Source organism: Tamandua tetradactyla, chromosome 12, assembly GCF_023851605.1.
Source record: "Tamandua tetradactyla isolate mTamTet1 chromosome 12, mTamTet1.pri, whole genome shotgun sequence".
Taxonomy (NCBI): domain Eukaryota; kingdom Metazoa; phylum Chordata; class Mammalia; order Pilosa; family Myrmecophagidae; genus Tamandua; species Tamandua tetradactyla.
In genome coordinates, this window is record NC_135338.1 from 53,503,434 (window position 1) to 53,519,205 (window position 15,772).

At 47.2% G+C, this 15,772-nt stretch overlaps 1 protein-coding gene across 1 annotated transcript in view; it reads left to right on the forward strand.

Annotated features, from left to right (window-relative positions):
• The window catches only part of RIN3 (Ras and Rab interactor 3), a 124,676-nt gene that overhangs the window by 97,071 nt on the left and 11,833 nt on the right, over window positions 1–15,772 (forward strand). The window contains exon 7 of the mRNA XM_077123391.1: window positions 1,128–1,436. Coding sequence (XP_076979506.1) covers window positions 1,128–1,436 — 309 coding nt within the window. The remainder of the gene's footprint in view (window positions 1–1,127; window positions 1,437–15,772) is intronic.

A 15,772-nucleotide genomic window follows, 5' to 3' on the forward strand; every position in this document is an offset into this window, starting at 1 on the left:
CCACAAAGGCCTAAGAGTCACCCCCAGAGAACCTCTTTTGTTGCTCAGATGTGGCTTATCTCTTTCTCAGCCAATATGGGAAGCAAACTCACCACCCTCCCCCTGTCTACATGGGACATGACTCCCAGGGGTGTATACCTCCCTGGCAATGTGGGACAGAGATCCTGGAATGAGCTGGGACTCAGCATCAAGGGATTGAGAAAACCTTCTCGACCAAAAGGGGTGAAGAGAGAAATTAGACAAAATAAAGTGTCAGTCTCAGTGGCTTAGAGATTTCGGAGTCAAGAGGTTATCTTGGAGGTTATTCTTACACATTTTATAGATATCCTTTTTTAGTTTAAGGTATATTAGAGAGGCTGGAGGGAAGTGCCTGAAACTGTAGAGCTGTGTTCCAGTAGCCATGTTTCTTGAAAATGAATGTATAATGATAAGGCTTTCGCAATGTGACTGTGTGATTGTGAAAACCTTGTCTGATGCTCCTTTTATCTATGATATTGACAGATGTGTAAAAAATATGGATTAAAAATAAATAATAAGGGGAGCAAATGTTAAAATAAATTGGGTAGATTGAAATACTAGTGAGCAATGAAAGGGACTGATAAGGGGTACAGAGAAAAAAATAGGGGGACAAAGGTGTGAATTTTTTCTTTTTTCATATCTTTTCCTGGAGTGATGCAAATGTTCTAAAAAATGATCATGGAGATGAATATACTACTATGTGATGATACAGTGAGTCATTGATTGTTCACTATACATGGAATGTTTGTATGTTGTTTGGGTTTGCTAATATAAAATAAATTTTAAAAAAAAGAACAACTCCATGAAATACTCACCGGGTACTTAGACCCTCAACATACAGCTGCTCAAGTTGTACACTGGACAACGCCAGTGCAAATAATGCCCTCTGAAATTGCGTGATACACCAAGCCTCATAAAAGACATTAGGATACTATGACCTGTTGGCAACCCTGGTCTCCTGGGCCAGTGTCTTCATAGCGTAGCTTTCTTTTGAGCGAACCACACCATTTTATGTCAGAGCTTCTCACTGTGACTGCTGGGGCTGGGAGTAAGTGGGGCATGGGGATGGCCACACTTTCCTCACCTCCCCCACTCTTGTCTCCCCACAGAAGCGATTGTGGAGTCCACCTTATACAAATGTGTCTTGAAACCCCTGAAAGATGCCATCAACTCCCGCCTGCTTGAGATCCACAGCAAGGATGGCTCACTGCAGCAGCTCAAAGAGAACCAGCTGGTGATCCTGGCCACCACCACCACTGACCTGGGCATAACTACCAGCGTGCCGGAGGTGCCCACCATGGAGAAGATCCTGCAGAAGTTCACTAGCATGCACAAGACCTACTCACCCGAGAAGAAGATTGCCATCCTGCTTAAGACCTGCAAGCTCATCTATGAATCCATGGCCCTTGGCAACCCAGGTAGGCCACTGACCAGGGAGGGGCCTGGGCCAGGGGCTCTCTCCAGGCCCTGCAGGCTGTGGTGGTGTATGGGTACATGACCCCTGCCAAGAATGTCTAGCACTAGAGTAGAGAAGCCTTCCCAGTTTCAAAGGCCCTTTGTGGAGGGACTAGAAGAGGACAGAGGTGAAACCCCTGTGTACTTCCCAGTGTCACTTGCAAACCAGCAGGAGCCCATGATTGGCTGCTGCTATACCAGAGCTAAGCAAGGAGCCAGCCCATCCATGCCCATGGATGAATTAGAAGGTACTTATATTATTTAGCTCACGAGTCTGCAGGTGGGCCGGGCAGTCCTGCTGATGGGGGCCAGTGTGCCCATTCTTGGCTGGCTCGTTCATGAGTCTCTGATCAGAGGTGGGTCAGTGGAGGCTGGCCGGTCTAGCTAGCCTTGTTCATACATTGGGCAGTAGACTGGCTGTTGGCTGGTCTAGGCTGGGGTGCGTGGGCCATGTGTTTCTCATCCTCCAGCAGGCTAGCCTGGGTTGTGTCCCTGGCAGTAGCAAGGGTCCAAGAGAGCATGTGAAACCTGCCAGGCCTCTTGAAGCCTAGACTTGAACTGGCACTACATCACCTCAGTGCATTAGAGAGAGCAAACAGGTCCCAAGACCATACCAGCCTCAGGGGTGAGGAAATTCCCTCTCGGTGGAAGGAGCTGCAAAGTCACATTGCAAAGGGATACTAACAGTGAATTCACTTACTAAAAAAGTTATCCGAGAACAGGGAATGGGGGAGGGAATAGCTGCATTGCAAGGAGAGGGAGGGCAGAAAGGCAGCAGCTGGAGAAGTGTGCTGGGCACAGCATGGAAAAAACAGTGCAAAACACGGGCTACAGTCCTGTCCTCAGTGGGAGGGGAGCTGGAATCTCGCTACGGATTCAAAACCAGCTCAGGTGGGGAGACTTGAGGCGCTGAAGGCCAGGCCAGGTTGTGAAGTTTCCCTGCCAGGAACAGATGTGTTTCTCATCAGGGAACAGACACCCTTGGAGGAGCACTGAACTGGGAGTCCAGGGGCTCCAAATCTCATCTCTGCCCCTAGCAGGCCAGGGTTGCCCACTCAGAGCCTCAGCCTCTTCACCTGGCAGGATGTAGGCTCTTCTGAGAAGAGCAGGGGTTTGGGGGTTCATTTGGCAGACATGGGATCAAGTCCCAGGTTTGGTGCTGTAGACTTGGGCATTGATCCCTCTGAACCTCTGCGTGTGTATAAAATGGAGATAAGAGCTGCTTCTTGGATGGGTGTGCAGGTGGGTGGGAGAGCCGTGGAAAGCATCTGAACCATGTAGGTGCTCAAGGAGTCACTTAGCTTCCCGAGCCTCAGTTTCCTCATCCATACAGTGGGACTGGGCAAGGCCCTCTCACGGCTATTGCCAGGCTATCGTCACCACAAATGCTTGTAGGTGCTTCACAAGTGTTAGAATGTGGGACACGCCGCCGTGTCCCCAAGGAGGTAGAGGCTGTACCACTCTGTGGTTTCAAAGCTCAGTTCCACAAGGCACCCCAGGGACCCCAAAAGGGGCACAGGACAGGCTGGGCCCCTGGCTGGCCTCGCTCCAGCAGCTCTTGGTGCCTGTTTTATACATGGGGCTCCAAGTGGGATTTTGTTCGAAACAATAAATTCTATGGCTAAATCTTTTTAGAACTTTTATTTGGAAATAATTTCAAACTTCAAAAGGTGGCAAGAATGAAAATAGTACATTAAGATAGTAGTAGCCATACACCCTTTTTGTGTTAACATTTAACCCCATTAGCTCTATAACCTGTTCTCTCTCTCTCTCTTATGTACATACATATTCTTTTTACTAAATCATATGAGGGTAAGTTACATACACTGTGGTCCTTTATCCTTAATTACTTTCTGAGAATAGGAATATGCTCTCACATAACCACAACTTATGCAATTATCCACTGTGTCAGTTTGCATCAGTACCATATTTTTGTCTAATCTCTCTGTATCTGTATAAGGTCTTTATAGCCTTTTTCTTGCTCTAGCTCAGGAGCCAGTCAAAGGTCAAGTATACATTCAGTTGTCACGTCTGTTTAACCTCCTTCAATTTGGAATTTTCCCACAACCTTCATCTTATGCAACACTGACGTTTTTGAAGAATACAGATTTCCCTCCCCACCCCCACACTTTTATTTTTAAATGTAAGTTCCTCATTTTGTGTTTGTCAGCCATTTCCTCATGATTAGATTGAGGTTATGCCTCACCAGCTAGATTCCGACAGGCTTTTCAGTTCTCTGGCTTTGACATTCAGCCTCTGTAGGACCAGGCCGGCTGGCTTGCGGGCCTTCAGCTCAGGCGTCCCTCCTGCCAGCGGCTGCCTGTGGCTTGCATTGTCCATGGCCTCAGCGCCCCTGGGGTGGTTCCGGCTCAGCCCAGCTGCCAGGAGCCCCTGGCGAGCCCTGCGGGGCTGAGCTGGGTTCCCCACCTCCTCCACCAACCTGCTTCCTCCACCGCTCACCCACCCTAAGCAGAAAGCAGCCCCTTCCCCTGCGCATCTCGTCCCAGCTCTGCTTCTAGACTCGCCAGCCCTCCCATCTCCAGGGAAGACGCCTCCCCACCCACCACTCCCTTTGCCCAGCAGCTCGATGTGGTGTCTGCAAGGCCCACTGGAAAAAGGGATAAAATAGGGCCTGGGCTGCTGGCAAGAGCTGCTGGAGCAGTGGATAAAGAGCTGAAGTAATTGGCCCTGTGGCTTTAGTGAATTTAACCCCTGTGAGTCACCTTTCCCAGAAAAGTGGTTGCTATTCTGCCCATAATGCAGATGGACCAGATTTCAAACCTTGAAGTATCTGGCCCCAGAGCCTGCGCCTGTATCGCTGTACCAGGCAGCCAGCCCAGGAATGGATCCCAAGTTTTCTGGGTCCTGATGGAGTGCTTTTTCCACTACAGCACCTTGAGGGCCCTGGCTCAGGCAGAGTGAGGAGTTCACAAAGGGAAAGGGCTTCGGGTAAACACAGTCCCCCATCCCACAGCCAGGAGCAGCCTGGGTTCCTCACCAGCCTTGTGAGGCTTGGGGAGGGGAGTTAGAACTTGTAGAATCATTTTTCCTATTACTTGACAAACAAGCCGTTCCTGTCTCCTTGGTCTGTAAGAGCAGGCATTCAGTACTAGTCCAGCTACTGGGGAGAAGTAGGTTCAAGCCCAAGAAATCCTTCTTAAGATGGGAGGGACAGAAGGAAGGAAGGAGGAAGGCAGTGTATGCAGGCGTGGGATAAAGAGCACAAATAACCTCCTAATGCAGATAAAGAGCAGGGGACATCAGAGAGATGCTGCAGGTCAATGGGTGCCTTCTTCAGCCCCTCCAACAGTCTGTGTCAACACCCCGATGCCACCCAAGCTTCCAGAAGTAGAGGGCTCCCCACCGTGGGGGGAGGATGCCCAACAGCCAGCCGGTCCCTCGGGCCCCCCGCCATGCATTTCCCTGGCAGAGGCCACAGCGTAGTGGGAATCTACAACTTAGTTGCGGCGGGAGCAGAGGCTGGGGAACTGGATGGGAGAAGGGCACTTGGAGACCTGAGGACAGTGGAACAGCAAGCCTTGTGGTATTGATCATGGTAGAGAGAACAAGAAGGATGTCAGGCTCTTGGTTTTGGGAAAAAAAAAATCCATGTTAAAAAAATATTTTAAACTAATTTCTGATGACCAAAGTCACTTGTGTTTATTGTTGGGGAAAAAAAAAACAATCAGTCCTGTTTTGGTGAATTTCTTTCTCATCCTTTTGAAATAGATGTAGATAGGTAGGCAGGTAATTAATTAACTAAGGAAATAGTTGCTGCTGTAACAGATAAACCCTGAAATTTTTAACTTGGTAGAAGTTTATTTCTCCCTTACATAAGTACAGTTGAATGGAGAGGGGTGGGGCACTGACCTTTCGGGTCATTTGGGGGTCCAGGTTGAGGGGGGTTTCCTAGGTGTCCGTGGGCACTGACGTCCAGGGGGCGGGCAGGAGCGCCCGTGGGAGCAGGCCTGGAAATGATGTACAACAGAAGTTCAGGCCTCCTAGGGCATCATGTACCCAGGGCTATTAGAAACAGTACCCTCCCATCTTTAGTAATAACCATGGCTCGCGTTGATCACACATCCTTAAGCCCCACACAACCTCGTGAAGTATGGATTCTTCATTTTATGGGGATACAAGGAAACAGGTTCCAAGAGGTAAGGTAGCGTGCTCAGGGTCACACCTGAGCAGGAGTGTGCAGACCTGGGACTTGAATCCGGCCCTGATCTGAACCACTGCACTCTCCAGCCCCTTGGGCCTGCCTTTCCAGGGCATCCTGGGGTCAGACACGGCCTCAGAAAAGATCGAGCCCCAGTTGGGGCTGAGTGGCCCTGCCCTGCAGCCTCATGCCTTTTCGAGCCAGGCTGGCACCTGGTAGCTTCAGGCCGCTGAGCCCATGGCCCACGTGACTGAGCAGCTGGCGGGCTGAGCTCTCAGAAGAGGCACCGAGGGAGCTGGAGTGATGTCCTCAGGGGCGTGTTGTCGGTCATAACAGAAGTGAGCCTTAGGCAGCCTCTGCCTGAAGCACAAACAGTAAGAGCTTCAGGGAGCTCAAGGGGGGGTGGGTGGGTTGCTGACCCCACCCTGAGTCAACAGAAGCGCTGCGTCCTACCGAAGGGACCCCTTCACGAAAGGCTCTCACTGCAAAAGTAAATGTAAAACCTAGTGTTCTAGATGGTCTCCAAATCCTGCCATCCTATGTTTTTATCCAATAGATTCATTCACTCAGCAGTGGAAGCCAGTGACATCACAGTGTTAACGACAAAGCCACAGACAGACCCAGTCCCTGTTTTAGGACGCTCATAATTCAAACAAAAAACAGGGCATTAAACAAGCAACAGTCATACCATGTGATAAATGCTATTCATTCAGTCATTCATTCATTCGGCAAATATGTTTATTACATACTGACTGACTACAGGCCAGGCACTGAGGGATTAGATATAAATGGTGCTCAAGACACAGTCCCTGCTGTCACAAAGCTCACATTCTAGGTGGGGAGGCAGGCAATAAACAAACAGAAATGCAAAATATATCAGCAGGTACTACAGCCTGCTGTGTGATAAGTAAAGCAAGGTCAGGGGGCGGGCATGGGAGGTGTTCACTGTTCTGGGGTGGGTGGCCGGAGAAGGCCTCTCTCAGGTAACAGTTGATAGTTATTTTTTTCCATCTACAATGATAAGGAAGACCATTGTGAGGGCCTTGAACCTCATTGGCTGGGGCAAACAGCAGTCTTCTTTGGAAAGACTTCCTGGAGGAACAAAACTGCTTTAGATGGAAATCCTGATGGAGGATAAGGGCCAGAGTGGGTCTCGGTGGAAAGCATCATGCTGCCCCAGGACTGTTGCATCAGCCACCCAATTTTGGTAGAAGTCCAGTCAGCTAGTCTGGGAGGACAGTTATGATAAGATGATAGACCCTTTCCTCTAGGTCAGGGGTTGGCAAACTAGGACCTGCGGGCCAAATCTGGCCCTCTGCCCGTTTTTTTAAAGAAAGTTTTAGTGTCCATTCATTTCTACAATGTCTCTGGCTGCTTCTGCTCTAACGACAGAATTGAGGAATTGCAACAGAGGATGTGTGGCCCACAAAACTGAAGTACTTATTATCTGGTCCTTCACAGCAAAAAAGAGCCTCTTCTAGATAAGACTTCCTAGATTACAAAACTGTTTTCTTATACCCAGCCACTCAATTGAGCCTCCCAACAGCCCTACATAACACACTGACTTTTGTTACTATCGCCCATTTTTCAGATGAGAAAAACTGAGGCTCAGAGTGGACCAGGCCATGTAGCTAGGTAAGAGGCAGAGTTGGAGCCTCCTCATCCAGTCTACTCCTGTTCTCCCTGACCCAGTGACATCTGCTTCAGCTCATGTCATCTGAGAGACTGTTCCTTCTCCAAAATGTCCCAGCCCATGAAAGATGCATAAGGCCCCCAGCGAGTTCTATAAAATCCCATCAACTCCCCGATATCTACAGATGGCAAGCAGATGTGCCTTGGCAAAAAAAAAAAAGAAAGCAGAAATAACCAGGAAATTCAGATTGCATCCCAGCAGGGCTTTCAAGATGCACGGCTAGATGGATGCAATCTCTCACTCAAGCAAGATAGATGTTCCAATCACAGATTTTGCAATCATGCCCCAGCATCCCAGTGGCACTGCCCAAGGTTCCACTGTGCATGTGGCCGAATTCTGAGTCTGGGGCTCTGGGCTTCACATGAAGAAGGATGCAGCCTTCACTGTCCCGAAAGGATGAGCTAGGAGCCCGGGCATTTAAACGAAGCTGGTTTTGTCCATGAGTAGCTGTCAGGTTAGATGCTTGAATGGGCATTTTCCATCATGTCAGGGCAAGAGATCAGATTTTAGTCCCAGCTTCACTACTAACCAGCTGAGCTTAGCTTCCCTGCAGTGCGATTGGACTACAGGAGTCTAATGCTAGCTGTGGACTGGAGTTGGCTGACATGTCTCTTGAGAGCCAATTGGGCACATTTCTTCCCAACTCCATGTTAATGGTGGAAGCTTGAAATTGGCCATTGTGTAGCTAGCCCTACAGTGGGAATTTGCAATCACTGCACATCAGAGGTGTGTCCACTGTTCCCCCTTCAGAGAACTGTTTGGCAAGCGTTTCCCAGCACCCAACTATCTGAGGCCCACTATGGACACAGTATCCCTAACCATGTCCCCAGCACTGGGCAGAATAAATTGGTGTCCAGCAAGAACATACACGGAGTTTAGTTCAGGCCACTGCAGCATCCTATACCATGACTCCTGTGCCAAGGAATAGGGAAACAGTAATGAGGCAGAGGCTCAGAGGGGTAGATAACTTGCCCAAGCTCACACAGCCTCCATCTATGCCCTTGGGGAGTGTAATGGTTGGGTTCAGGTGTCAACTTGGCTAGGTGATGGTGCCCAGATGTCTGGTCAGGCAAGCACTGGCCTAACTGTTACTGCAAGGATATTTCATGGCTAGTATCAGTCAGTTGATTACATCTGTGGCTGATCACATCTACAATCAACTAAGGGTGTGTGTTCCGTAAAGGAGAGATCCAGTCAGTTGGCTTTTATCCAATCAGCTGAAGACTTTCAAGGGCAAAGAGAGAATTTTCACTTCTTCAGCCAGCCAGCCTCTTCTGTAGATTTCATTGAGGAATTTCATCAAAGTTATAGCCCCGTAGTCCACCTCATGGATTTTGGACTCTTGCATCCACACAGTTGTGTCAGACACTTTTTAAATCTCATATTTACAGATATCTGTAGGTTCTGTTTCTCTAGGGAACCTTGATTAATACAAGGAGAGATTCACACTTCAAGGCGATGGGAGCTGGGACAGAAACCGACTGACTGTGCTTCAGGATATGAGAGAGAACAAGGCAAATTATAAGAGGTAGGGAGGGAGAGTGTCGCAGGTAGGGAAGAGTGAGAGTGTGCCTGGAGTTCAGGGAATGGCCACGAGAGTCAGCTCTATGGAATGTTGCACCTGAAGGTGATGGAAAATTGGAAGTTGGAAAGTAGAGTATAAGCACCAGTAACTGGGACAGCCCAGGAAGGCTTCATGGAGGAGGTGGAACTTGAAGGAAGAGAGTTGAAGTAGCAGAAGCCTGGGGGTAGAGATGAGAAAAAGCTGGATTCAAGTTCCGGATCCCCGGATCCTAACCATTGGACTTGGGCAAGCAGCTTAACTTCTCTGAGCCTCGGTTTTCTTATCTGTACAGTGGGTGCGATGACTCTAGCCCACTGTTTTCAGAATGCATTGATAGAAGGTTTATAAATACACTTTGCATTTTAAATCGTGACACAAATGTTGACATTGTGGGGGAGGTGTAAGACTCAGACCTGCAGAAGGTAAGGGGAGGGCTTACTGGATAGAATAATGTGGCAGAAGCCTGGAAGCAGGAATGCAAGTCACCTGTTCTGAGGCCACTGAATAGACCATCTGGCTGGAGTGGGGTGGGAATGGGTCAAATCGTGTACAGTGTCTTGAATGTCATGGTAAGAGATCTGTATGTGATTCTCTAGGTAGAAGAGAACACTGATGGTTCTTGAGCAGAGACATAGCATGATCAGAGACTGACTTACTGGGCAGAGTGAGTCAAAGGATTTTGCTTTTTCCAGCACTATGCCCTTCCAGCAGGGCATAATCCTGGAAAAAGCAAAAGCTGAGTGCGGGAAGCAGTGAGAAGGAAGATTCCTCCAGGGCTCTGGCCTGGCTGGCCATAGGAATCAGGAAGACTCTTGCCTCTTGAGACTGGGGGGCAGATGGACTCCCTGATAGAAACGGGATGTCCCCAGGAAGGACCAGTTTCCACAAACGGTAATGCCCACTTTGGCTTGGCCCCTGATTGGGGAGGGACCCTGGCATCTTAATAGGGGTCCATCTGAGTCGGTGCCAGTGCATGGGTGCTGCCATCTTGCTGAGATCCCAGTATTCATTCATTCATCATTCATTCAGCCAGCACCACGTGCTGAGTACCTTTGTCATGCCAGGCCCTGTGCACTGGGGAGACAGAGATGAGTCTGACCAGGGTTCTGCCCTTGAGGTGCTCACGGGAGGTGGGGGTGGAACAAACATGGGTCTCCCACAAGTGGGGTGGTCACTGTCATGAGATAGGATCACAGCGTGGTGGGCAGCTTCCCTTCCACGCCGGCATAGTCCAGTCCCCGTGTGCAGAGGGAGCCTCCTCTGCTTGGGAACTGAAGCTTCCAGTATCCTAAGGCCCCAAGCCTAGGGCCCTACTTGGACCATCCTTCACTGAAAGTGATGATCCTCTCAAGAAGTGTCCTCAGCCTCGGCACTGCAGACTTTTGGGGCTGGGTGATTCTTTGTCGGGGGGCCGTCACGTGCATGGTAGGATGGTTAGCAGCACCCTGGCCTCTTCCCACTAGATGCCAGCAGCACCTCCAGTGGTGGCAACCAGGGACTCATCTCCTGACATTGCCCAATGTGCCCTGGAGGACAAAATCTCCTCAACTGAGAACCACTGCCCTGAAACAAAAGAATTTGCCCAATTGTATTCCTTGATGAGTTAACACAATACCAAGAAAAAAATTATATTCATAGAGACAGAGTAAAAATTCCATAAGTTCCAAACCAATGCACAAGTTACCAGTGAACTCCAAAAGGCCTTAGATCTGTATTTTACACTAGTGCTGCCAGGCTCACCTCGTTCCTTAACTCATAAATCAAAAAAGGAAAAAATCACCCAAATGCCAGGATTCTGGTCATTAAACTAGCTACAGGATAACTCCAAGCATGAAACAATCTTTCCCCAGTAACGTGCATGTCAATCCAGGGCCCACTGAGGCATTGCCTGTATGTGCTCTTTGGGGTGTGACCCAGTGCCCCTGTCTGTCATGGGAGATGGGAATAGAATGTCTGCAGAGGGGCTGTTGGACTCAATGTTGAATACTTCGTTCTTTTCTTCAAAGCTCTTTCCACCTTTTATTTACATCTTCTTGACCCTTCTCCTGGAATTCAGAAAGTCGGATCTTATTTTCCGAGCTGGCAAGAGTTGAGGGACAGGGTGTTAATAAGAAAGTTTTAGTGAATGAATGAATGAATGAGCAGACATTCATGAACTGGAGCCGCTTTCCACCGGGATTTACAGACACATTCTGTAGAAGTTTGGATATAGCTTAGGCTGCTGTTAACGAGCACACATGCATAGGTAATAGTGATTTAAACAAAGCTCTCATGGAACCATCCCGGCTAGAAGGCCATCTGTCCTTAGAGACCCAGGCTTCTTCCATCTTCTTGCTCCACCATCCTCAGAGTTTTTCTCCATGCACATGCTCCTCCCGCTTAGGGGTACATCATTGAAGTCGAATACATCATTTACCTCTAGACTCCATAAGCCAGATATGTGGCCCCATCTGGCCACAAGAGTAACTGGGAAAGTTAGTCTTTATTTTGGGTGCCCTGACCCAGCTAAATGTCAAGAGTTCTGTTGACTATGAAAATAAACTGGATACTCTGGTTGTATGTGGGGAGAGGTAAAAGGGAAGAGCAGCTGCAGTTTCTCCCACTCTGACCAGGTGAGAACAAGACCGAGCAGGCAAGGAATGAAGGCCCTCCCTGGAGGGCTAACGGGGCCCCAGAAATCACAGTCCCTGGCATAGCCATTGGCCTTGTACTGGGAGCCTCCTGCAGGCAGGACCAGCTCTAACTCATTTCCTCTGCCTCCCTGAGCACACCACCTCACATCGTGCCCACTCATGACACCTACCATTTACCCAGTGCTCGCTAGGTGCCAGCCACTGCCCTAAACACCACCTGCAGGCCCAGGATTTGGGTGAGGCAAGTGAGGCACTAACCCCAGGTGCAAAATTTAAAGGGATGTCAAAAACCTCAGTAACAAAATAAATTGTGTTTATTCACTTACTATTATGCAATTCAGTGATTTTTAGGATAGTCACAAGGTGGTACAACCAAAACCACTATCTAATTTCAGAGTATTTTTATTACCCCCAAAAGAAACTCTGTACCCATTAGAAGTCACTCCCCATTTTCTTCCACCTGGCCCCGGCCACGGGTAACCACTCATCTACTTTCCATGTCTATGGATTTGCTTATCCTGGACATTTCACATAAATTGAAATTTCACATACACCATGGCCTTTTGTGAGTGGCTTTTTTCATTTAGCACAGTGTTTTCAGGGTTCATCCATGTCATAGAAGTTCCTGCTTTTTATTGTCGTATAGCATTCCATTGTATGAGTAGACCACATTTGGCCTATCCATTCCTCAGTTGATGGATATGTGGGTTATTTCCACTATTTTGAGTAAGGCTGCTAAGAACATTTATGTACAAGCTTTCATGTGAACATGCTTGCAGTTCTTTTGGGTATATACTTAAGAGTTGAAATGCTGGGTCATATTGTAACTCCATGTAAGATGAATAATATTTAATGCAATATTTTTAAAGTGTAAATTAGTGCAAAAAAACTATGATTAACAAAAATATCAACATTTTAGATGAAGACAGGCTGTTGTCTGTTTATGATCCTGTGTTATGCAATGGGAACAGTCGTTTCCAACTAGTCTATGGTCCCTGGGCCCATGTGAGTTTGTGGGGTTAGCAATGGTGTACAAACAGATTGAGTAACACAGGGTTTTACATATAGTTGTGGTTATTTTTTTATTGTAGAAGATTTATTGACTTTGTCCACTTAGTTCAAAATTAGGGAGGATATTTTGATAAGTGTATCTAGGAGCACATTTTTTCTTCTGCTCAGCTTCCTATATGGCTGGGCATAACTGATCACCACTTCACTTCATTGAATCCTCATGATATCCATGCATGCTTCATTCCCCAACCTCTCTGCCAAGATTAGAGGAAGGAAGAAACTTCCCATGGTCCACAGATATTAAGTGGCAGAGCCAAGATTGAACCAAGGCCTGAGACAGAGACTCAGCTCTTCACCACTGTGCTTCTCAGGAGTTCAGAATATGTGTGACCACAGGAAAGTAATTTAAACTCTCTGAACCTCAGTCTCTTCTTCAGTAAGGTGGACATAACACCTACTTTATACAATTGTTATAAAGAACAGATGTGTGAAGCTGAATGTGAGACTGATAGAGGGAGGACGGCTGGGGGCACAAATGAAACCAGAAGGAAAGATAGACAATAAAGACTGAGATGATATAATCTAGGAATGCCTAGTGTGTACAATGATAGTGACTAAATGTACAAATTTTAAAATGTTTTTACATGAGGAAGAACAAAGGAATGTCAATATTGCAGGGCACTGAAAATAGATGGTAATTCATATTTTAAAATTTTAATTTATGTGTGAGACTAAAGAAAAAAATGTTTATTTGGTAAAAAATTATATTTTGACTAGTGCATTAACTAATATAACTTAAATGAACAGTTTAATTGAACACCATAACTACATGGAACCTTGAATACGGCATGATTTTGTAGGTTTGTCCAGAGTGATGCCTCGATAAATTTCAGAGTGATTTGAACAGTAAATAAAAAAGTATTTGCAAAGTCCCCTTGCAGGAATGGCAAGAAAGGGGGAAATTCAACTTCCCCATGTGAAGAATTCCTGGTATTCTCACAAGCAGTGGGGACAACGAAATCAATAGGCCGAGCCCTCAGTCTTGGGGGTTGTTCATATGAAATTTATCCCTGCAAAGGATAGACTAAGCCTACTTAAAATTAGGCCTAAGAATCAGCCCCATAGAACCTCTTTTGTTGCTCAGATGTGGCCTATCACTCTCTCAGCCAATATGGCAAGCATACTCACCACCCTCCCTCCCCATCTCTACATGCAACATGACTCCCAGGGGTATAAACCTCCCTGGCAATGTGGGACAGAAATCCTAGAATGAGCTGGGACTCAGCATCAAAGGATTGAAAAATCTTCTTGACCAAAAGGGATGAAGAGAGAAATGAGACAAAATAAACTGTCAGTGGCTGAGAGATTTCAAATAGAGTTGAGAGGTTATCCTGGAGGTTATTCTTACGCATTTTATAGCTATCCCCTTTTTAGTTTAAGGTGTATTAGAGAGGCTGGAGAAGCGCTGGAAACCATAGAGCTATGTTCCAGTAGCCATGTTTCTTGAAGATGAAAGTATAATGATACAGCTTTTGCAATGTGACTGTGTGATTGTGAAAACCTTGTGTCTGATGCTCCTTTTATCTACGATATTGACAGATGAGGATTCAAACTAAATAAATAATAACGGGAACAAATGTTAAAATAAATTAAGTAGACTGGAATACTAGTGAACAATGAAAGGGAGTGGTAAGGGGTATGGAAAAAAATAAGGGAACAAAGGTTAAAATCCATTGAGTAAATGGAAATACTAGTGATCAATGAGAGGGAGGAGTAAGGCGTATGGTTATGTGCAATTTTTTTTCTTTTTTCTTTCCATATGTTTTTCTGGAGTGGTGCAAATGTTCTAAAAAATGATCATGGTGATGAATATACTACTATGTGATGATATTGTGAGCCGTTGCGTGTACCAACCATGCATGGAATGTTTGTATGCTAAGAATGTTCATATTTGTGTGTTGTTTTGGTTTGATAGTGAAAGGTTTAGGAGGCGACAGAGAGAAAAGGCAGACAAAGAAACCTTAGAGTGAGGGGGTTTATTCCTGCGCTCCCGGGCAGAGCTCACAGAACCCAAGGTAGGGGGTGGTGAGTCCACGCCTGGGTCTTGACACAAGCAGTTTTTAAGCAAGGGGGTCAGGTGACATCCGGATGGGGCAGCACATTTTGCACAGCTCAAGGCACAGTGACCTTCCCTATTCTCCCGACCTAACATTCCAGCCTTTTTGTGATAATAGGGAGCCGAGATCTTTCTGGCTACTTCCTGCTGCATTGGGGCGGCGTGGAGTTATAGGCCGGAACCGTTATAGTCAGGAGAGGGGACAGGTTGGCTATAGGAATCTGGTGAGGAAGGTAGGTGGTGATAATGATGCAGGAGCATTTGGCTGATTGCCACCCATGACAGTTCTTTCATGCATCCTTGAAGGAAGTTGAGGAGACAGGGAATTAGGAGAAAGAAAAGACAGATTAAGATAACTGGTCCTAGTAGCAGGAGGAGCCATGTTGCCAGGGGAGAAGAAAACCAGCTCAGCACGGAGTTGGTTCCCTGTTTTCTATGGTAGAGATCTTTTTTTAGTTTGTTCAGGGTTTGAATATTTTGTTCTACCAGACCCGACTCATTGACGTAATATCAACATTCTTCTTGGAAGAATATGCACGTTCCTCCTATTTTGGCTGTCAGCAGGTCCAAGGCCCATTGGTTTTAAAGGGTCACCTGGGCCAGTGAGGTAAGTTGATGTTGCAGAGAAGACAGGGATTCTGAGGTTGATTCCAGGGCCACCTGTAGTCGAGTCTCAAAGTTTTGAGAGGTTAGAATACTGCATCCCAGCACCCCTCCCACTGTGGCTGAGGCTGCGACTGAGGCAGCCAGGTTGACGCCCACCAGGATAGGAAGGAAGGCAGCCCTTTTGGAGCTGGGGGGGGCAACAGCCAAGTTAGCTCAGATTCACCGTAGAGGGTTAATTGAGGAACTACGGTCACCAGGAAGCATGGTCCTGGGGTAGTGAGGTTGAGGCACTTGGTAAGAGTCCCATTACACCAGAAATATTGTCCTTTAGGGGTGTGGGTGGAGCTGTTTAAGAAGTATTTCATCTCCAGGCTGGAGACCATGGGGAGGATCAGCGGGATCAGTCTCCTGGGTTTTGGCACCAAATGAAAGGTTTAGGAGGCGACAGAGAGAAAAGGCAGACAAAGAAACCTTAGAGTGAGGGGGTTTATTACTGTGTTCCTGGGCGGAGCTCACA